General features: G+C 43.9%; 1 protein-coding gene across 1 annotated transcript; it reads left to right on the forward strand.

Annotated features, from left to right (window-relative positions):
- Window positions 1–793: 793 nt before the first annotated feature.
- LOC121571352 (ATP-sensitive inward rectifier potassium channel 10-like) lies at window positions 794–23,339 on the forward strand. The gene is made up of 6 exons (XM_045222392.1): window positions 794–1,275; window positions 5,411–5,788; window positions 7,603–7,814; window positions 9,054–9,185; window positions 9,361–9,538; window positions 22,702–23,339. Exons 2-6 carry the CDS (start codon window positions 5,419–5,421, stop codon window positions 23,133–23,135), a joined length of 1,326 nt encoding a protein of 441 aa, XP_045078327.1. The 5' UTR covers window positions 794–1,275; window positions 5,411–5,418; the 3' UTR covers window positions 23,136–23,339.

Here is a 23,339-nt window from a genome sequence, read left to right on the forward strand (position 1 = left end):
GGAACAACACGCGCTGGCAGGTGGGCGGGTCCATGAGATTGATGCGCATGTGAAAAAGGTCCAGTAAATATCGTACAGCTCCAGGGTTTGTTGTGCCGCGAGCAGATTCATGCGTCTGCCCTCCGCCAGGGACACTGAGCTGGGGCACGCGGTAAATTCAGCTCCCGCCAAAACAAACTTCAAAGGTTGCCCTTTTATTTTTCCAAGAAGCAGGATTCTAGGAGATCAATATCAACATGTAATAGCTATTTCACTGTTCTGGGTAGGCCTAACTGTCCAGTGGTCTTATTTATTTTGTTGTTAAATTATGATTCAGGAGTCAGTACAGTTCCTATGATGTCCTCGCAGCAGGAGCACGTGTAGGCTAGCGTTTCTCTCCTTGCAGGCGGACATGGCATGGCCTCACAGAGCGAAGCCGACATTATTCAGTCAAACCATTGGCCAACTTTGCAGACGCAAAATTGCGAGGAGCCAAGGCCACAACAAAGTGTCTTTTGTTCCTTCTGATTTGTAACTACCTACATGCTTTCTAATAGTGAAATAACTTCCAGGCTTGTATCTTAACCATCAGAAATTTACATGAGAAAGTTGACAAAGGCTGAACAGTCGAGGAACCCTCAACAAGGGACCCATTTACAGTGTACAGTCAGGGAAGGAGAGAGAGAGAGATAGAGCGAGAGGGTGGGTGGGAGGAGAAGCTGGGAGGAGAGTTGAATTAATGAATTAAAATGTCCTGAGTCCAGTTGAGTGACTGAATAGGCTACTTTTTCATTTATATAAAGAGAGACGAGAAAATGTCAGAGAAGAGAGACACTCCAACTTCTACCTGAACCCGAGAACCATCACAGCTCTAGATGCAATGGGGACATTGAAGCTATTTTATTACATAATTACTCTGTAACATTCAACCGGAACCGGTACCGACTGACACTTCAGTTTCAGAGCAACCATTGATTTGTGTTTGGTAGCCTAAATTCGGTCTTAGCTACTGAAACTTGGTTGATTTGAACATTTTTGTAATAACTGTAATGTTGTTAGGCCTATTAGAATTACAATGGAAATATGTAGAACTATAATCAGGATCGAAATCTGTAGACAAGGAAAGTTGGGTCTTGTGAATATCCGTGTGAGAGAACTGTCTACAAGTGTGCATTGCTTCAATGCATGAGGTCGCACTGATCAACCAAAAATACAAATAGTCAACTTGATCATTCGGCTACGATAAAAACAACTTTTTCCAAGTCTCAAAATTGCATTCAACAATTGCAACAAAAGGTAAGTGATGACAAGCACATTAATCAATAGGCCTAAATTCAATTCGTTTTTTTACTACTAGGTCATCATTCCCATAACTTAATGCATCTCCAAGTTGTTATGATAGCGACAGAGCAACAGTATGTTGTGACTTCTCACATGAGCGACAGCAGGGATAGTTAAATATATGGCCTATATAAAAAGGTCAGCACACATTTGATGAAGAGTTATTAAGTATTTTTTTTGGGGGGTTATGCATGTTCCACCCTCTTCATGAGAAATAACCATAGTATAAAGAAAGAAACAATTTGAATGCTACTCTGGCTTGGTATTGCAAAGAGAACCTAAGCAGAGAGAGCACAGGTGCATCCACACAGAGAGAACAGGATGATCATATCAGTGCTTCAGATGTAGGATCATAATTTGAGCCAGTTTGTTACAGCAGGAAAATAATCCTGCAGCCACAGGAAATGTGAATTATTATGTGGATTACAATTAATGGACATTTTTTGTAGGGGTTGATACATTTTCAGTTAGGGCAAATCAAGTCTGACATTTTAATGTGGAAATTAAAAACTTTAGAAGCATTTTTAAACCTTGAGTACACTACAAGTTTGCATTTCCTGCTATGCAGGAAAATTCTCAGCAACAAAAGAGTGATCAAATTAAGATCCCACATCTGTACTAAGTAGGCTACAGGCGAGTGTTTTTACAGTAGCCCACTGTGTGTGTGGCATTTCTAAGAGGAGGTGTAGTTTGTGAACACCTGCATGCATCTAAAATGACCATTTGGATGCTGGAATCACTCTCCATCACCCCTTAATAAATAATAGGTAGACAGAATTCTGTCAGGAAGTTTTCTAGTCACCTTTACAGCATTGACTACACAGTTAGCCAATAAAACTATGTATTTAGTAACAGTATTTGATCTGAATGGATCCTACAGGTATTTATTAATCATTTCTGGCGACTTGGTTGAATCTGTTAAGGAATCAATCCTCACTTTGCTGTCCCAGCTGTTTCTGGAGCTTCTGTTAAGTACAGTAGCAGCATTACTACATCCTCATGTTTAAAGGGGAAGAGAACAGTATTAGATACTGTCTTTTAGTGTAGATAATATATTATACTGTAGATACTGTATTAGCGATGATGAGTGTTCTAAGTCACACCTGTAGGAAGACAACCTGACCCAGGACACATTGAGGAAGATCACCATGGATACTGAGAGGTTGCCGACAAATTACCTCTGGCGACAACCGTGGCACTATAACTATAACATGTCCCTGGCACAATGTTTAAATTGGACATTCCAGACCACTCACTCAATGGCTGCAGTTTACAAGTCAAGTCTACAATGTGTAAAACTGACACTAAAGATAGTGAAAGTTGTGTGTAATTTTGCATTAAATGCATTAGATTCAGTACCTAGCGATGCTTTGTTTTCACCGTCTGTGATTGCTCTGTAGACTGGCAAGGGTACAGTGTGGAAACCATACTGTAAGGGTTACTTGGAGATATTAGTTAAGGGTAGTTTGAGTACTTGAAACACAAATAGTTTGGTTAAGAAGTTGTTTTGGAGTTTGTATGCATTACTTGTTTCTGTGTTTGGAGAGGCTGTGTGGGGATTTTTACACCTTATACTGTTCATGTACATAGCAGCGGGACGTAGGGGTGCTGATAAATCAGAATAAAAACGGCTTTATTTTTCACAACATTAGTGCACCGGGCCTTTATTACTCCTGTATGAGCGGACAAAAATTGTCATCAGCAGCATGGGGGGGAAAAAAAGTTATTTCTACAACTCCCCCCCAACCAACACCCTCTTGAAGATCGTACAAGTGTGTTAGGGTACATAAGACTCTCAAACGTATCCTCGTCAAACCGGCTGGTGCATAGGGCTGCACTAAACGACCTGGCCGAGTACATCAAGGTTGTTTTATTTTTGTTGAGAAGTTCTTGTTCTGTTTGCACAGTCCTTTCAGTTTTGCGGGGCTGTTGTTTGTAGTGTTTGCATGGGTTGCTCGGAGGTCGTTGGAGTGTTGTGTAGAGGTTGTTTGGGGATTTTGGTAGGGTGGACACGCGGGGGAAGGAAGGCGTGTGGTGAAGTGCAACACTCAGGAATACTAATGAGCATCTTTTGTCACCAATCTGTTTTAATACACCTTCCACGTCTCTCTCTCTCTCTCTCTCTCTCTCTCTCTCTCTCTCTCTCTCTCTCTCCCTTGGATTTTATCTCTCTCTCTCTCTCTCTCTCTCTCTCTCTCTCTCTCTCTCTCTCTCTCTCTCTCTCTCTCTCTCTCTCTCTCTCTCTCTCTCTCTCTCTCTCTCTCTCTCTCTCTCTCAATCCTCTCTTTCCCTTTCACTGCCCCCCTCACACTCTTAAACGTATACTCACATATGATCACACAGTCACACACACACTTTCTCCCTCTCTCTCACTCAGTCGTATTTTTCAATAGTGGCTTTTGTCTCTTTCATCTACTCTCTAAACAAAGGATTCTTGTGCACACAGGACATTGTGAGAGGGAGATGGAGAGAGTGAGAGGGGGATGGAGAGAGTGAGAAAGGGAGGAAGAGAGATTATAGTCGAGTGGAAGACACAGAAGTGTGAAAAGGAATACTGAAGTGAGCGGAAGTAATTGTAACAGTTTGGCCTACGTGAAAGATAAAGTGCCGCAAACATTGTTTCGGGAAAAGTTAACATTGATATAGCCTATTGAGACGGCCGTGTTGTGTATGCCACCGTATATGTGAGTGTGTGTTTACTGTATGTGTGGAAGGGGCCTCAGTAAGGTTCAGGGGTCAGCTGTGAATGCACTTAGCCTATCACAAGTGCATGTCCAAAGCCCCGCCTCCTCACCCCCCCATCTTAGTATTCTGAGCACAGAAATGTACACAGATCCCTATTCATACTCACAGTGTGAGCTCCAGCACCAGAGAGTGAGGAAGGGAGGGAGGGAGGAGGGAGGAATAGAGTAAGCGAGTGGGGACACATAGAGAGAAAGGTCAGAAAGGAGAGTGTGTATCAGACTGCCTAATTCTCTGGCTTTGTTATGGTTGGTTATTTTGAAAGCAGAGGCAGGAAGAGACAAAAGGACCATTTAGCCAAGAAAGAGAGCGAGAGTGTGAGAGCGAAAGAAAGAAGGATAGAGAGAGAGAGAGGATACAGAAGGATGCTCAGGCCAAAGTCACACACAAACAACAAGTATCCATATCCACAAGGAGAAAAACATGCCTCTTACTAGCCCTGATAACACACAAGCTCTATTCTCTGGCTATCCTGCCTCCACAATCCACACCACTAATGAATTATCTGACACAGAAACACATTTATTGGGAGGTGAAAACAAGCTCAATAAGTGACAGCTGTATAAGGACCTAATGAATGTCCCGTTTGAGCTGCACATTGTAGTAGTCTACTTGGGTAGTGTGGGTCTAATCATCAAAGTCATGAACTATTATTGCATCATGTTAGGGTAATAGTTTGAGGTCTTATGAAAGTCCACAAACACTAAAGGCCAACCACTAAAAGTGTAAAGCAGTAAGACGATTCAAAATTATAATTGTAATCGTTAGGGATGAAGGGATGATGAAAGAGATGTAGATGATGTCAGGGATTAAAGCGCATTTATAAATGGTTGATCCAGCATCTCTCATTCATAGATCCTACATGCTGCTTTTCTGTTCCAGTTTTTGGATGGGGAATAAGTACGCCTTGTTTCTGTTTCTCTCGATCCAGCCAGCCTGATGAGCTGCAGACACAGGAAGCCCTTAGCATTATAGAGGGTTTTTTAATGTGAAAAGACAGCTGCAACTTCCCGCTGATTTTACTTTGAAAGGGGAGCTGCTGCTGAAAGAGAAGGATGATGAGAACTAGTAAGAGAGAGCTTTAAATGGACCACCTTGGACAGCCACAGGCCTGCCTCTGTCCACTTTCATTTTTTTTCTTGTGTGTCACATGTATAATCTCCCTCTCTTTCTCCATGTCTTCCTCTCCTCCTCCCTCACCCCAAATGTTCCACTCCTGTCATCTCTTTCATTTATCCCCTTATCAACCTTTCTCCTCTATTTCCTTCCTATTCTCTCCTTTCTCACAAACTTGTTTTTCATCAACTTTATCTCTTCCCTCAATCCTTTCCCTCTTCCCCCCATAAAGCTACAGCGATGACCTCGGCCACTCCCCCTTCCTCGCGTGGCTCCTCCCCCGAGAAGGTGTGTCACTCCATGATGCAGACAGAGGCTTTGAAGCCGCTGCTGGGGGCGGTGGGGGTGGCGGTGGCGGCAGGGGAGGAAGCTACAACGGTCTGTGCGCTCCGACGGAGACGGCGTGTTCTCTCCAAGGACGGGCACAGCAACGTGTGCATCGAGCACGTGAGAGGGCGCGGGGCACTGTACCTGCGTGACATCTGGACGACCTTCCTGGACATGCAGTGGCGCTACAAGCTCTTCCTGTTCTCAGCCACCTTCGCCGGGACCTGGTTCCTGTTCGGGGTTCTGTGGTACCTGGTGGCGCTGGTGCATGGAGACCTGCTAGGTGAGGATGGAGGGAGGGGAGAGGGGGAGCAGAGGGTGGAGAGAGAAAGAGACTGACAGAATGTACAGTGGGGAAAAAAAGTATTTAGTCAGCCACTATTTGTGCAACTTCTCCCACTTAAAAAGATGAGAGAGGCCTGTAATTTTCATCATAGGTACACGTCAACTATGAAAGACAAATTGAGGAAAAAAAATCCAGAAAATCACATTGTAGGATTTTTTATGAATTTATTTGCAAATTATGGTGGAAAATAAGTATTTGGTCACCTACAAACAAGCAAGATTTCTGGCTCTCACAGACCTGTAACTTCTTCTTTAAGAGGCTCCTCTGTCCTCCACTCGTTACCTGTATTAATGGCATCTGTTTGAACTTGTTATCAGTATAAAAGACACCTGTCCACAACCTCAAACAGTCACACTCCAAACTCCACTATGGCCAAGACCAAAGAGCTGACAAAGGACACCAGAAACAAAATTGTAGACCTGCACCAGGCTGGGAAGACTGAATCTGCAATAGGTAAGCAGCTTGGTTTGAAGAAATCAACTGTGGGAGCAATTATTAGGAAATGGAAGACAAACAAGACCACTGATAATCTCCCTCGATCTGGGGCTCCACGCAAGATCTCACCCCGTGGGGTCAAAATGATCACAAGAACGGTGAGCAAAAATCCCAGAACCACACGGGGGGACCTAGTGAATGACCTGCAGAGAGCTGGGACCAAAGTAACAAAGCCTACCATCAGTAACACACTACGCCGCCAGGGACTCAAATCCTGCAGTGCAAGACGTGTCCGCCTGCTTAAGCCAGTACATGTCCAGGCCTGTCTGAAGTTTGCTAGAGTGCATTTGGATGATCCAGAAGAGGATTGGGAGAATGTCATATGGTCAGATGAAACCAAAATAGAACTTTTTGGTAAAAACTCAACTCGTCGTGTTTGGAGGACAAAGAATGCTGAGTTGCATCCAAAGAACACCATACCTACTGTGAAGTATGGGGGTGGAAACATCATGCTTTGGGGCTGTTTTTCTGCAAAGGGACCAGGACGACTGATCCGTGTAGAGGAACGAATGAATGGGGCCATGTATCGTGAGATTTTGAGTGAAAACCTCCTTCCATCAGCAAGGGCATTGAAGATGAAACGTGGCTGGGTCTTTCAGCATGACAATGATCCCAAACACACCGCCCGGGCAATGAAGGAGTGGCTTCGTAAGAAGCATTTCAAGGTCCTGGAGTGGCTTAGCCAGTCTCCAGATCTCAACCCCATAGAAAATCTTTGGAGGGGAGTTGAAAGTCTGTGTTGCCCAGCGACAGCCCCAAAACATCACTGCTCTAGAGGAGATCTGCATGGAGGAATGGGCCAAAATACCAGCAACAGTGTGTGAAAACCTTGTGAAGACTTACAGAAAACGTTTGACCTGTGTCATTGCCAACAAAGGGTATATAACAAAGTATTGAGAAACTTTTGTTATTGACCAAATACTTATTTTCCACCATAATTTGCAAATAAATTCATTAAAAATCCTACAATGTGATTTTCTGGATTTTTTTTTCTCATTTTGTCTGTCATAGTTGACATATACCTATGATGAAAATTACAGGCCTCTCTCATCTTTTTAAGTGGGAGAACTTGCACAATTGGTGGCTGACTAAATACTTTTTTTCCCCACTGTAAGTCAAGAAGAGGGAGAATGAGAGATGTGTAAGAATGTACCTTAGTTTAGCCCTTTCTCATTGGTCTTCAACCCCCTTGTATATCAAACAATCCGGTCAGAAACTTGCCTCTCTCTCTGTATCTCCGCTCTCCCTCCCTCCAGAGTTTGACCCGCCGTCCAACCACACCCCGTGTGTGATGCAGGTGCAGACCCTAACGGGGGCGTTCCTCTTCTCGCTGGAGTCCCAGACCACCATTGGCTACGGCTTCCGTTGCATCACAGAGGAATGTCCCGCCGCCATCATCCTCCTCATCCTCCAGCTTGTCATCACCATGGTGCTGGAGATCTTCATCACAGGAACCTTCCTCGCCAAGGTACCTCACCCTGCCCTGGGCAGATTAATATCATAGTTATTATTACCATCACATTCATTAAAAAGAACCACACTACACTGTTGATATACACTGAGTGTACAAAACATTAGGAACACCTGTTCTTTCCATGACATAGACTGACCAGGTGAATCCAGGTGAAAGCTATGATCCCTTATTGATGTCACCTGTTAAATCCACTTCAATCAGTGTAGATGGATTTTTAAGAGACAATTGAGACATGGTGTATGTGTGCCATTCAGATGGTGAATGGGCAAGAACAAATATATAAAGTGCCTTTGAACGGGGTATGGTAGTAGATGCCAGGTTCACCAGTTTGAATGTGTCAGGAACTGCAACCCTGCTGGGTTTTTAACGCTCAACAATTTCCTGTGTGTATCAACAATGGTCCACCACCCAAAGGATATCTAGCCAACTTGACACAACTGTATTGGAGTCAACATGGGCCAGCATTCGACACCTTGTAGTCCATGCCCCGACGAATTGAGGCTGTTCTGAGGGCAAAAGGGGGTGCAACCCAATATTAGGGTTCCTAATATTTTGTACACTTAGTGTACAATACTATGAAAAATGTAAACTTTGAATCTACACACATGACCAATGTTCGATAATATAGTCTGGCCACAATATGCACTGCATCCATATGTCCAACACACAACAGTACAACTATCTGCCCTGGCCCCACTCAGCACTGGACTCCTGGGTTAACAACAGTGTTTATTATCCTCCTCCTCTCATTTTAGTCATTTAGCAGACGCTCTTATCCAGAGCGACTTACCGGAGCAATTAGGTTTAAGTGCCTTGCTCAAGGGCACATCGACAGATTTTTCACCTAGTCGGCTCGGGGATTAGAACCAGCGACCTTTCGGTTATTGGCACAACGCTCTTAACCACTAAGCTACCTGCCGCCCCCTCTCCTCCCCCCTCCCCTCCCCTCCCCTCCCCTCTCCCCTCTTATCATTCTGGCCACTCTATCATAAGGGTTATAAGCCCCTTCTTTATTTTTCACTCAGTTATCTATGTGTGTGCGTGTGTGTGTGTTGGGGCTTGAGGTTAAGATGATAGGAAGTGCATGCCATGTATGTATTGATAAGGAGACGGACGGCAGGTTGTTAACAGCCTAACAAATAAACAGGATATGTTTTCAGATAGCATTGTGGGTAGTGTAGTTCACCATGCTACATTGTGTGGCTCTGACACACTCTCCCCCATCTTCCCCAGGTGGCGCGGCCCAAGAAGAGAGGCGAGACAGTGAAGTTCAGCCAGCACGCCGTGGTGTCCAATCACGAGGGCCAACCCTGCCTTATGATCCGAGTGGCCAACATGCGCAAGAGCCTGTTACTGGGCTGCACGGTAGAGACAGTGTGTGTGGTAGTGATTGAGTGTGTGTATCACAAACAGAACAAATCTTTCATGAAAAAATGGATCACTATGGTAGATAGGTTGTTGTCATGTTGTCAAGCTTCTTCAGGATTCTCGCTCATGTACCGCCATACAATTTAATATGACTCCATTTTGGCGTTCCCAGGTAACAGGGAAGTTGCTCCAGACATCCCAGACCAAGGAGGGGGAGACGATGCGACTGGACCAGAGGAACGTTCCCTTCCAGGTGGACACATCCAGCGACAGCCCCTTCCTCATCCTCCCACTTACCTTCTACCACATCATAGACGACAGCAGCCCACTCAGAGCATGGGCCGTCAAGGGTACGAGTCTCAATAACATTTAACCTTTTACTGCAGTGGGCTAAATCAGGGTCACACAGAGTGATTCTTGGTAGTCTTAAACAAATCTACTTTGAAACAAAAGCCTACACCTCACAAACATGGTTATGGGCTTAAAACAAAGAAGACACCGGTACCATGTCAGACACATAGTTTAAATGTATTCCATTTTGAGTTTGCATCCCAATATTACACTTTATATACACCACAGAAGACTGAAATATAACAAAACCGTTTGACACAGAAGCACCGTATTTATGAAATTATTAAAAATATTAATAACATTCCACCCATGAGGTCAAAGAGGGCGCTTTTGGTCATTGACTGCAGGAAAGGGCTACCATTAGAGTTACTGTATGTGTCATGTTTTCTTAGTGCATGTATGATGAGTAACCTTGCCTGAAACCTGAAGAGTTATTGGAGTTGTATATTCTTGTTCTATTGGTCCCCTTTTATATAAAGTGTCCTAAAGCCATGTCTTTACATGGGAGTTATATAGTAGGCAGGTATAGTGTAGTTACAGGTACTGTGTAGTGTACTTGTTCCCAACGTGCTGTTGTAGCAGTGGTTTGTGATTTAGTGAACTACAGTACTGTGCAGTCTGTGTAAAGTAGGTGAAGTTGTTGCTATCGTTAACATCTCACATGTCTTGATCCCCAGCAGGAGGAGAGGGCCAGTAGGGGTGTGGGAACTGAAACAAATCTGTGTGGAGAGAAAGAGAAGGGTGAATTTAGGAGGTTAGAGGTCAGTGTTGTGATGGAGAGAGGGGACATGGCAGTAGAGGGATGGGGGAGCATGTTTGTGTGTGTGTGTCTGTGTGTGTGTGCATGCATGCATTCTGGATGTGTGTGCATGCATATTGTATGTTCATGCGTGTATACTTACGTTTGTGTGTGTTTTGGGGGTTTGCACCGGGAGAGGGGTCTCTCTCTCTCTCTCTCTCTCTCTCTCTCTGTTTGTCTCTCTGTTTGTCTCTCCGTTTGCCTCTCTCTCTCTCTCTCTCTCTCTCTCTCTCTCTCTCTCTCTCTCTCTCTCTCTCTCTCTCTCTCTCTCTCTCTCTCTCTCTCTCTCTCTCTCTCTCTCTCTCTCTCTCTCTCTCTCTCTCTCTCTCTCTCTCTCTCTGTGTGTGTAAGTGGGTGCCAGGGTGTCTCATTAGAAGACAATGGGGTACAGTCCGGTACAGTGAGGGGCGGGGGGGATCCTGTTACAGGAGGACAGGCCTCTCATCGCCACTAACCACAGGGCTATTACTGACCCACTCTGATTGCTGATCTACCTCTACCTCGCCACTCCTACACTGTTCTACCTCTCCACTACCACGCTGCTCTACCTCTCCACTCCTCTCATCACCACTAACCACAGGGCTATTACTGACCCACACTGATCACTGATCTACCTCTCCACTACCACGCTGCTCGCCCTATCCCCTCCACTCTGAAACTGACTCTCACTCCTCTCTACCTTTCCACTCCTTCACTGTTCTACACTCTTAGAAAAAAAACAAAAAAACAAAAATCTAGAACCTAAAAGGGTTCTTCGGCTGTCTCCATAGGATAACCCTTTGAAGAACTAGTTTTGGTTCCAGGCAGAACCCTTTCCACAGAGGGTTATACATGGAACCCAAAAGGGTTCTCCTTGAACCAAAAAGGGTTCTACCTGGAACCAAAATGGGTTCTTCTATGGGGACACCTGAAGAACCCTTTTGGAACCCTTTTTCTAAGAGTGTATCTCTCAACTCCTTCGCTGCTCTATTGCTTCGCTCCTTTGCTTATAACTCTCTACTCCTTCACTGCTCTACCTCTATCTTTCCACTCCTTTGCTGCCCCTCCACTCCACTCTGATACTGACTCTCACTCCTATCTCTCCACTCCTTCACTGCTCTACCTCTCCACTCCACTCTGATACTAACTCTCACTCATATCTCTCCACTCCTTTGCTGCCCCTCCACTCCACTCTGATACTGACTCTCACTCCTATCTCTCTACTCCTTCGCTGCTCTACCTCTCCACTCCTCTCTGATACTAACTCTCCCTCCTCTCTATCTGTTTCATCTGCATCACTGTGTGGCATGTAGGTATGCTTATCTCTCCACATCTCTCTTCCTGTGCACCCTGCCCTTCTCTCCTTACCGAAGCAGTTCTCTTCTTCTCTTTCTTTCTTTCTTTTTCTTTCTTTCTTTCTTTCTTTCTTTCTTTCTTTCTTTCTTTCTTTCTTTCTTTCTTTCTTTCTTTCTTTCTTTCTTTCTTTCTTTCTTTCTTTCTCTCTCTTTCTCTCTCTCTCTCTCTCTCTCTCTTTCTCTCTCTCTCTCTCTCTCTCTCTCTCTCTCTCTCTCTCTCTCTCTCTCTCTCTCTCTCTCTCTCTCTCTCTCTCTCTCTCTCTCTCTCTCTCTCTCTCTCTCTCTCTCTCTCTCTCAATTCAATTTCAATTTCAATTTACACTCAGAAGTTCCAAAATAATTATTGTTTTTGAATTCTTTGGGGATCTGTGTAATCTGAGGGAAATATGTGTCTCTAATATGGTCACACATTTGGCAGAAGGTAAGGAAGGGCAGCTCAGTTTCCACCTCATTTTGTGGGCAGTGTGCACATAGCTGGTCTTCTCTTGAGAGCCAGGTCTGCCTACGGCGGCCTTTCTCAATAGCAAGGCTATGCTCACTGAGTCTGTCCATAGTCAAAGCTTCCTTAAGTTTGGGTCAGTCACAGTGGTCAGGTATTCTGCCACTCTGTACTCTCTGTTTAGGGCCAAATAGCATTCGAGTTTGCTCAGTTTTTTTGTTAATTCTTTCCAATGTGTCAAGTAATTCTCTTTTTGTTTTCTTATGATTTGGTTGGGTCTAATTGTGTTGTTGTCCTGGGGCTCTGTGGGGTCTGTTTGTGTTTGTGAACAGAGCCCTAGGACCAGCTTGCTTAGCGGACTCTTCTCCAAGTTCATCTCTCTGTAGGTGATGGCTTTGTTATGGAAGGTTTGGGAATCGCTTCCTTTTAAGTGGTAAGACTATAAGACTTTAAGTGGTAGAATTTAATGGCTCTTTTCTGGATTTTGATAATTAGCGGGTATCGGCCTAATTCTGCTCTGCATGGATTATTTGGTGTTTTTCGTTGTACACTGAGGATATTTTTTGCAGAATTCTGCATGCAGAGTTTCAATTTGGTGTTTCTCCCATTTTGTGAATTCTTGGTTGGTGTGCGGACCCCAAACCTCACAACCATAAAGAGCAATGGGCATAGGTCTGATTTGAGGGGGCCTAAATGGGGTGTGGACATGGTTGACTTGGGGAGGTGTTAATTGGTTGGGGTGGGGGTGTTGATGTGGCTGGTGGTGCTGTGGTCTGGATGTAGGTCCTCTTGGCGGGAGTCCTCTATGTGTAGGTCCGGGGGGTCCCGCAGGTCTGGGAGAGTGTCTCGCTGGTCTGGGCGGGGTGTCTGTTGATCTGTTGCTCCTGTGTGAGGTGTTGGGTCTGCGGTTGAGGGTGATATCCTTTAGGGTCTGGGCGAAGGTGGGCACTGCTGCCTTGTATAGGTGGACCTGGTCATAAAGGCTGTTCACGTCCAGGGTGGAGTGGTGGGCCAGGTAAACATTTGGTTTTGAGGCACAGTCACGGGAATACTTGCATTTACCTGCTGTATGGTAGCAGGGTGGAAGTATTTTCGTGGTAGCAGGGTTGAGATAACCACTTGTGCGTTGGAGAAAGTAGAAGAAGCTTTTTCTATCACTCCCTTGAGTGCTGTGGCCACCCTTTCCTGCTGTGTTCTCAGGTTGTTTGTGCCTGTGTGTATTATTATGTGGCTGGGTGATCCTAGTTGGTCCTCAGACAGAAGGTCTAGGGTGTGCTGGGTGTTTGGACACCAGAGTTTAGACACTGTGTGTTGGGAAAAAGTTTATTTTCTTGTATGTATTTCCCGCTTGAGTCCATAAGGAGTACAATCTGTGGCTTGTGTATGTCCTCAGTGGGTGTGGAGGGGTTGTCAGGAGGGCTATCAGGGTGGCTGACAGGGGGGTGCTCTCTCTCTCTCTCTCTCTCTCTCTCTCTCTCTCTCTCTCTCTCTCTCTCTCTCTCTCTCTCTCTCTCTCTCTCTCTCCTGTCTATAATGTGTGGTTGAGCCGCCAGACCCCTCCTGTTAAATTGACTGTGCTCAGATTGTATGGTATTGTATTACTGTACACTTAATAAGGCTTTTTAATGATGATAACACTCAATTTGGCTTTAGCTTCATACTGTGTACCTTGACAATGCAAGTAATATCTGAACAAATCTTAATATAGATAAAAGTATCATAATACTACAATTAGAAGTATCATAATACTAATAGTACATAATATTACAGTCATTTCCCCTGCAGTATCTATGGATCAAGCTTCTAATACGGCCTCCTCTCACAGTAGCTCTGCTTTCAACTCCCCATGATGCATTTCTGTAGATATATCTGGACCTCTTCGCACTGTAAAGGGGTTACCATGAATTTGACAGTAATTTTCAGGCAGCTTGGTGGCAAGTAAAATTCTCTATTTAATATTTCAGTACACCTAATGTAATATAAATACGGTATCAAAGCAAGTACTGTGTAATGACGCACACAGTACAATACCGTAAAATGTACTGTATTATATTGTAAGAAAATAAATTGGACAAATTAATGAATGAATGGATGAATGAAATTCATTGAGGGGAGGGGTTTGTATTTCACAATATTTTACTGTAATTACAAGGGATTGGTGCAAGTAGGTTGGCTGCTAGGTAAAGTGTTTACACATTACAGCATATTAATGAATATTTGGTGTTTTATATCACTTGCACTTCTAGAGGCCTTAACAAAGGCTTCCAAACTGGCAACTACTACAGGGCAAAAGGACATGCCAAAATGCACAACCATTTAAGGTTTAAGGTAATTTTATTTGGTTTTTCATGTTAAAAGATAATCAATCATTCAGTAAATCAACAGTTCAATAAATAATAAGCAATTACATCAATAAGTCAACTAGGGCTGTCCCCCGATGAAAACAATTATTGGTTGACCAAGAGTGGATTGGTTGAAATTTTTAAACGTGTGTTTTTCCATATATAGACACACCCTATGTTTGAATAAAATCAACTGGCAGTGGCTGGTTGGGCTGGCAGTGGCTGGGTGGAACCGGGAACCATGAACCAGGAACTGGTGCAGGTGACGGGTCGGGATCTGGGTCTGTAGAGGGGCGGAAGGACAACCTGAGGAGCAAGCAGACACACAAGGAAGCCCTAGACCCGGTGGTCAGTGGTGGCACTCCCCTGTGGCCTGCTCACTCCGTGAGAAGGTCTGATGTTTGGTCCCTCCTCGGTGCTGGTGCTGGGACTAGTGCTGGATCTGCAGAGGGGAGGAAGGACAACCTGAGGAGTGGGCAGACACACAAGCCCTAGACCCGGAGGTCAATGGTGGTACTCTCTTGTAGCCTGCTCGCTCCGGCTGAAGGTCAGATGTTTGGTCCCTCCTCCGCACCTCTTCCACGTTCTGGTGTTGGGACTAGTGCTGGGTCTGGTGCTGGAACAGGGACTGGTGTTGGATCTGCAGAGTGGAGGAATGACAGCCTGAGGAACGAGCAGACACACTTGGAAGCCCACGGCCCGGAGGTCAGTGATGGTGCTCCCCTGTGTCCTGCTTTGACCATTTCGTTGCAGAGGTGCGGGTCATTTGTATTGTTGGGTGGTTCTTGGCTGTTGACAGGTCTTGGCATGCCTCCCCACTGACTGCCTGGTGGCCCCCTGAACGTTCTAGGTGGAGGATGGAGGGTGATACAGTATGAGGGGTGAAGGCAGTTTAGAGTTACCGGGGGGTCTGGGGCAGTAAGGGGCAGGGGGGAGGGATCTGGGACAATAGGGTGAAGGGATCAGTGATGGTAAAGAGTGGGGGGAAGTAGGGGGTATGGAGACATGTATTGGAGGGGAAGTCGGTTTCTTTGAGGGAATAGGGAGCTTTGGGGGTCGTGTTTGTTGGCGTTTGGGTTTTGGTTCTGGGGTGGTCTTCTTGTCTGGTCTCTTGTTGGTGTTTGGTTTTGTTGTTTTCTTCCTTTTGCTTTTGGTGACTTGTGTCCAGTTTGAATGGCGGCGGAGGGGATGGCTGCCGTTTTACGGGCTCCTGGCCAATTTTGCTATTTTGTGTGTTTTTTTGTGCTGTTTAAAACTTTTTTGTATATAATGTTTCCACCATCGTTTCCTATGACCGAAAAAAGCTTCTGGACATCAGAACAGCGATTACGCACCTCGATCTGGATGAAGATTTTTTCTTTAATGATTCGGACGCAAAGGATATACTGCTCATCCCGGACCAGGCCCAAATCCTCGTAATTCGTAAGGAGAGGAGACGCCGCTACAGGGGTCGGCGAGCCGGATGCCTGGCGAGACTATGTCGGCGAGAGGATAATCCGCCTCTACCCTCCGTTCTACTGCCGAACGTGCAATCACTGGAGAATAAACTGGATGAGCGCTGTTCGAGACAATCTTATCAACGAGAAATTACAAACGGTAATATCCTATGTTTCACTGAGTCGTGGCTGAACAAGTACATAGATAATATACAGTTAGCTGGGTTTTCCGTGCATCGGCAAAACAGAACAGCAGCCTCCTGTAAGATCAGGGGGGTGGTCTGTGTCTTTTTATTAACAACAGCTGGTGCGATATCTCTAAACTACACTCAACGAGCTGTATAAGGCCATAAGCAAACAAGAAAATGCTAATCTAGAGGCTGAGCTCCTAGTGGCCGGGGACTTTAATGCAGGAAAACTGAAATCCGTTTAACCTAATTTCTAACAGCATGTCAAATTTGCAACATGAGGAAAAAAATCTCTAGATAACCTTTACTCCACACACAGAGACGCGTACAAAGCTCTCCCTTGCCCTCCATTTGTCAAATCTGACCATAACTCTATCCTCCTGATTCTTGCTTACAAGCAAAAACGCAAACAAGAAGTACCAGTGATGCGCTAAGTATGGAAGTGGTCTGATGAAGTGGATGCTAAGCTTCAGGACTACGACGAACCATCAAACAGGCAAAGCATCAATACAGGACTAAGATCAAATTCTACTATACCTGCTTTGATGCTCATAGCACTCACATCTGTAGCCATGAAATGCTTTGAAAGGCTGGTCATGGCTCACATCAATACTATCATCCCAGAAACCCTGGACCCACTCCAATTCGCATACCATCCCAACAGATCCACAGACGACACAATCTCTATTGCACTCCACACTGCCCTTTCCCACCTGGACAAAAAGAACACCTACGTGAGAATGCTGTTCGTTCATTGACTACAGCTCAGCCTTCAACACCATAGTGCCCTCCAAGCTCATCACTAAGCCAAGGAACCTGGGACTTAACACCTCCCTCTGCAACTGAATCCTGGACTTCCTGACGGGACGCCCCCAGGTGGTGAGGGTAGTTAACAACACATCCGCCACGCTGACCCTCAACACGGGGGCCCCTCAGGGGTGCGTGCTTAGTCCCCTCCTGTACTCACTATTCACCCACGACTGCGTGGCCACGCACAACACCATCATTAAGTTTGCCGACGACACGACGGTGGTAGGCCTGATCACAGACGACAATGAGACAGCCTATAGGGATGAGGCCACACACCCTGCATACTACACTGGTACTCTAACACACACACATACGGACACACACACACACACACACACACAGTCAGTTGTTATGATGAATTGCATAAAATCATCAACTTTTTACATAGATATCTCTTTTGTCAACTTACATAGCATTGACATTTATATTCCTAGACATTACTTATCAAGCTCCGCACAAACAGACATCAATGGAGCACACAGATGATCGTATTATTACATTTACATGAATTATTAGAATATTACTTATGATTCTGAATTAATATCAGTGATGTAGTGGTACAAAAAGGTGGGTAATAGATAAGACGAACAATATCTGATTTTAATTGGATATTAATGCATGCCTGTCGGGAAGATAGGCCATGTCAAGATGTTCATATTGAAACATTTCATCCTTTATTTTGTTCCTAACTTGTTTGATAAGATTAGTACAGATTTCCTCAGGGGACCTCACATGGGGCACCGTCCCCAAGTTTGGGAACCACTGTACTAACCTTTTTCTCTGCTTGCTTGCTTCCTCTCTCTCTCGCTCTCTCTCTCTCTGTCTCCTCTGCTTCCTCCTGCATGCATTGCAGCCTGCCTCAGCCTCACCACTGAGCACCACATCACTGCCTGTCTCAGTAGCCTACTCTGTTATGCAAAGTTATTATGAGAACTTAGTAAGCTATTTCTTTCTCCTGCTGAGGTAGGCTCCGTTTAACGTTAGCTTCTTACTTCATCCTTCTAGCTAGCTAAGTAATACTAGCCAGAGCCTTTGCCGGCAGCTAGCCACCTGACTGACATATCTATAAGCGACTACCCAGTGGTGGAAAAAGTACACAATTGTCATACTTGAGTAAAAGTATAGATACCTTAATAGAAAGTTACTCAAGTAAAAGTGAATGTCAGACAGTAAAAGATTACTTGAGTAAAAGTCTAAAAGTGTTTGGTTTGAAATATAATTAAGTATCAAAAGTAAAAGTATAAATCATTAAAAATTCCTTATATTAAGCAAAGCAGACGGCACCATTTTCTTGTTTTTACAATTTACGGATAGCCAGGGGCACACTCCAACACATTATTTACAAAAGATGCATTTGTGTTTAGTGAGTCCGCCAGACCAGAGGCAGTAGGGATGACCACGTGTTCTCTTGATAAGTGCGTGAATTTGACAATTTTCCTGTCCTGGTAAGCATTCAAAATGTAATGAATACTTTTGGTTGTCAGGGATAATGTTTGGAGTAAAAAGTACATCCTTTTCTTTAGGAATGTAGTGAGCCGGCTCCGAGCTGGGGTAGTTCGCTTCACGTCTCAGGCCCTTGGCTTGTGCCACGAGAGGGCGGATTTAGCCGTTTGAGAGATTGGTGTTATGGAATGGTATCAAATACATCAAACACATGGTTTCCATTTGTTTGATGCCATTTCATATGCTCCGTTCCAGACATTATTATGAGCCGTCCTCCCCTCAGCAGCCTCCACTGGTGCATGCGTACGTGTGTGTTACGAAACACTGTGGTTTTGCCTCAGTGAGAGCAGTACAGGGTTCAGGTTAGGATAAGGGCTGTTTTCACAGATGACGGAACATCTCTGAGTGTGGGCTGTTGACGCAGGTGTGTGCTTGTTTCTATTTGCCATATATTTTTAAACTGTATTGTGATGTTTCACAAAAGTTCTGAACCCTTCTATTCTCATTGTTTTCTTTTTTTTTGGGGGGGTAGATCAGCTTAATATTGCAGATAGATTGTACCTTCCATCAATGTAATTGTCTGCATCACTTCCAATCCCCCATGTTTATATATATATATATATATATGTACGTTTGCCCACTGACAAAGAAATGATCAGTCTATAATTTTAATGGTAGGTTTATTTGAACAGTGAGAGACAGAATAACAACAAAAAAATCCAGAAAAACACATGTAAAAAATGTTATAAATTGATTTGCATTTTAATGAGGGAAATAAGTATTTGACCCCCTCTCAATCAGAAAGATTTCTGGCTCCCAGGTGTCTTTTATACAGGTAACGAGCTGAGATTAGGAGCACACTCTTAAAGGGAGGGCTCCTAATCTCAGCTTGTTACCTGTATAAAAGACACCTGTCCACAGAAGCAATCAATCAATCAGATTCCAAACTCTCCACCATGGCCAAGACCAAAGAGCTCTCCAAGGATGTCAGGGACAAGATTGTAGACCTACACAAGGCTGGAATGGGCTACAAGACCATCGCCAAGAAGCTTGGTGAGAAGGTGACAACGGTGCGATTATTCGCAAAATATCTGTCAATATCTGGCCTGGGGCTCCACGCAGCATCTCACCTCGTGGAGTTGCAATGATCATGAGAACGGTGAGGAATCAGCCCAGAACTACACGGGAGGATCTTGTCAATGATCTCAAGGCAGCTGGGACCATAGTCACCAAGAAAACAATTGGTAACACACTACGCTGTGAAGGACTGAAATCCTGCAGCGCCCGCAAGGTCCCCATGCTCAAGAAAGCACATATAAAGGGCCGCCTGAAGTTTGCCAATGAACATCTGAATGATTCAGAGGAGAACTGGGTGAAAGTGTTGTGGTCAGATGAGACCAAAATCGAGCTCTTTGGCATCAACTCAACTCGCCGTGTTTGGAGGAGGAGGAATGCTGCCTATGACCCCAAGAACACCATACCCACCGTCAAACATGGAGGTGGAAACATTATGTTTTGGGGGTGTTTTTCTGCTAAGGGGACAGGACAACTTCACCGCATCAAAGGGACGATGGACGGGCCATGTACCGTCAAATCTTGGGTGAGAACCTCCATCCCTCAGCCAGGGCATTGAACATGGGTCGTTGATTGGTATTCCAGCATGACAATGACCCAAAACACACGACCAAGGCAACAAAGGAGGGGCTTAAGAAGAAGCACATTAAGGTCCTGTAGTGGCTTAGCCAGTCTCCAGACCTTAATCCCATAGAAAATCTGTGGAGGGAGCTGAAGGTTCGAGTTGCCAAACGTCAGCCTCGAAACCTTAATGACTTGGAGAAGATCTGCAAAGAGGAGTGGAACAAAATCCCTCCTGAGATGTGTGCAAACCTGGTGGCCAACTACAAGAAATGTCTGACCTCTGTGATTGCCAACAAGGGTTTTGCCACCAAGTACTAAGTCATGTTTTGCAGAGGGGTCAAATACTTATTTCCCTCATTAAAATGCAAATCAATTTATAACATTTTTTACATTCGTTTTTCTGGATTTCTTTGTTGTTATTCTGTCTCTCACTGTTCAAATAAACCTACCATTAAAATTATAGACTGATCATGTCTTTGTCAGTGGGCAAACATACAAAATCAGCAGGGGATCAAATACTTTTTTCCCTCACTGTATATATATATATATATATATATATATATATATATATATATATATATATATATATATATTCCCCTTTATTACTTTCCAACCCCACCACCCTTTCCCCACTTGGAGTAAATTAGTGAACAACAACGCCTAGGCCTCTACTTCCAGCCCATACCCACTATCTACATTTTATGGACACAGTCAATTTTACACTAATTACATTTTGTTTGTTCTTTCTCCTGATCTTCTTCTACTCTCAACCTCTCCGATCATTTTCATGATGTCCATCCGGTTTGCTTCTATATGCCATATCTTTGTAACAGTGCTCCTTCACAAAAGCTCCCAACCTACAACCCATACATTTATTATGGACACAGCGTGCCTACAATATTAGTTATCTTGTTATTGTTTGTTGTTAGTTGTTATTAGTCCCATCCTTCAATTCCATTCAACACCTCCCATCTATCTTTTAACACTATCCATATAGGATTTCTATTTGCCATATATTTTTCAACTGTACTGTGATGTTTCTCAAAAGTTCTGAACCCTTCTATTCTCATTGTTTCTACAGATTGTAAATTGAAAATAAACATTTTTGCTAAAAGTATTATTATATTATTGATCGATTGACTATGACTTTTCAGATCACCCAGTAGTGCTATCTGCAGGGTTAGCGCCAGGTAAATATTGCAATCCTTCAGCCATTCCTGGACCAAAAACAAGCTACAAATGGACAGTACCAAAACAAATGATCTAATGATTCTGTCTCTTCTCAGCAAAATCTACAGAGCTGGGAAGATTGTATCCCCCATATAAATAACATTATATTGGTAGCAAGAATTTTGTATAATAATTTAAATTGAAAAATTCTAAGTTTTGAATCCGGCGTCGTTTTGCGTATCAGTTCATAAACCCTATGCCATGTAATCGGTATGTCAAAAATCTCTTCCCAACTATTTTGAAATCTATATGGGACAGCTGTCAATCCTTTGGTCCTTAAATGAAACTGGTATACTTTTTTATTTATCACAATTTTCTTTAACCAATTATATTCTTTAATGCAGGGCCGACAGACAAGTTCCTTACTTTTTCCACCTTCCACTTTCCTCTTCCATTTTTGCGGTAATGCTGCAATTATTTGGTTGTAATTTTGGGTAGAGCAGACATTTCCATATGTTTTTGTTAGCTGCATGTGTGACATAACTCCACCAGTCCTACCTATGATATCTTTTACGAAGATTATACCTTTTTAAAACATTTTTTCAAAAAATAAAGTTTTTTTATCTATTAGTATTTTTGAGTTTAACCACAATATTTGTTGCATTATTTGTTCTGTCGTTTCTGGAGGATTCATTTGAAATTGGAACCAACTTTACATGGCTTGTTTAAGAAATAGTGATATTTGGGAGATTATTTCCTTTTCAAAAAACTGAAAGTGAGAGGTTGTAATCTGAATAAAGCGAAAAAGGCCATTCTTGAACATGGGGTGAGACAATCTTACTAATTTGCTAGAGAACCAGTTCAGATTTAAGTATAACTTTTGTATGACTGAAGCTTTTAGTGATAGGTCTAATAATATTTAATAATTTCTGTCCTCCGAATTCATATTATATAAATAGGCCCGTTTAATTTTGTCTGGGTTGTCGTTCCAAATAAAATTGAATATTTTTTTCGCATAGAAATAATAAAACTGGAATGCGTATGTTAATGGTATCATTATGTATCTGTTTTCTTTTGGGTCTTTGAATTAATGTATGATCGGATTCAGGAACAACTGCATGTACAATGTGCTCGAATAGGGCGTGTATCTTTAGTGTTTGTGTGCTTGATGTTCTTTATGAGTGTATGTATGTGTGGCTTTGTGGTGCAGTCATTTGCGTTTACAGTAAGTGTGGGTTGTTTTGTGAGTAGCTGTGTGTTTTATGTTTTGGAGTAGGCTTGTGGAAAGAGAGTGTGTGTATTGTAAGAGGCCACATACTCACACTAACTTCTCTCAATGGACTGTCTTTATATCACAGTCGCCAAGGTGCACTTTAGCTTTGGTATTACGCTAGGAAGTCCCACACCATTTACTCCATATATTTTGTGATCTGGATTCAGCAGAGAAATCAGATGGTAAGTCAAGATATAACATTTAGCCTTTTATTGTTATATCCCATTCTGGCTTATGCATATTTAGTGCTAAAGAGTTTGTATCTTTCTTTCAATTTCGCTTTGTCCTAGGAGGGGGATGGACGGATCCAGATCTGGCAGACTTTGAGCTGCTGGTGATCATGAGTGCCACGGTAGAGCCCACCTCTGCCACCTGCCAGGTGCGCACCTCCTATCTGCCTGACGAGATCCTGTGGGGGTACGAGTTCCCCCCCGTAGTCTCCCTGTCCCCCTCAGGAAAGTATGTGGCCGACTTTGCCTTCTTCGACAAGGTTGCCAAAACAAAGACCCCGCCCCTCTTCAAACAGGCCCCGCCCCCAAGCCCAGCCATGCACTCCTCCCGTAACCATGGCAGCAGCAGAGGGGACACAGAGGAAGGGGCAGACCCGGAGAAGATCAAACTGGAGGAGCGCTATAGAGGGGAGGTGAGGGAGAGGGGGAGGGGCAGGGGGAGTGTGAGTGTGAGAGATAGTAGTCCTCTCAGTGTCCGTATCAGCAATGTCTAGAGAGAGAAAGAGCATGAGTAGGATGCAATGAGAGAGCAAGGAGGAAGGAGAAAGGATAGGAGATATGTATGGAGATTGAAAAATGATCAAGTGAGAAAAAAGAATTGAATGAAATAGAGATGAGTTGCTCCACTGTTGGGAAACGTGAACACAAACACACACACACACACACACACAAACACACACACACACACACACACACAC

The sequence above is a fragment of the Coregonus clupeaformis genome, chromosome 8 (genome assembly GCF_020615455.1).
Source record: "Coregonus clupeaformis isolate EN_2021a chromosome 8, ASM2061545v1, whole genome shotgun sequence".
Lineage (NCBI taxonomy): Eukaryota > Metazoa > Chordata > Actinopteri > Salmoniformes > Salmonidae > Coregonus > Coregonus clupeaformis.

Bases quoted from the DNA above. Each gene is read 5' to 3' on its own strand.
- LOC121571352 (XM_045222392.1), top strand. From the start codon at position 5,419: ATGACCTCGGCCACTCCCCCTTCCTCGCGTGGCTCCTCCCCCGAGAAG. The intron at 9,186-9,360 runs GTAGAGACAGTG...TGGCGTTCCCAG, and splicing joins GCCTGTTACTGGGCTGCACG to GTAACAGGGAAGTTGCTCCA. The intron at 9,539-22,701 runs GTACGAGTCTCA...GCTTTGTCCTAG, and splicing joins CAGAGCATGGGCCGTCAAGG to GAGGGGGATGGACGGATCCA.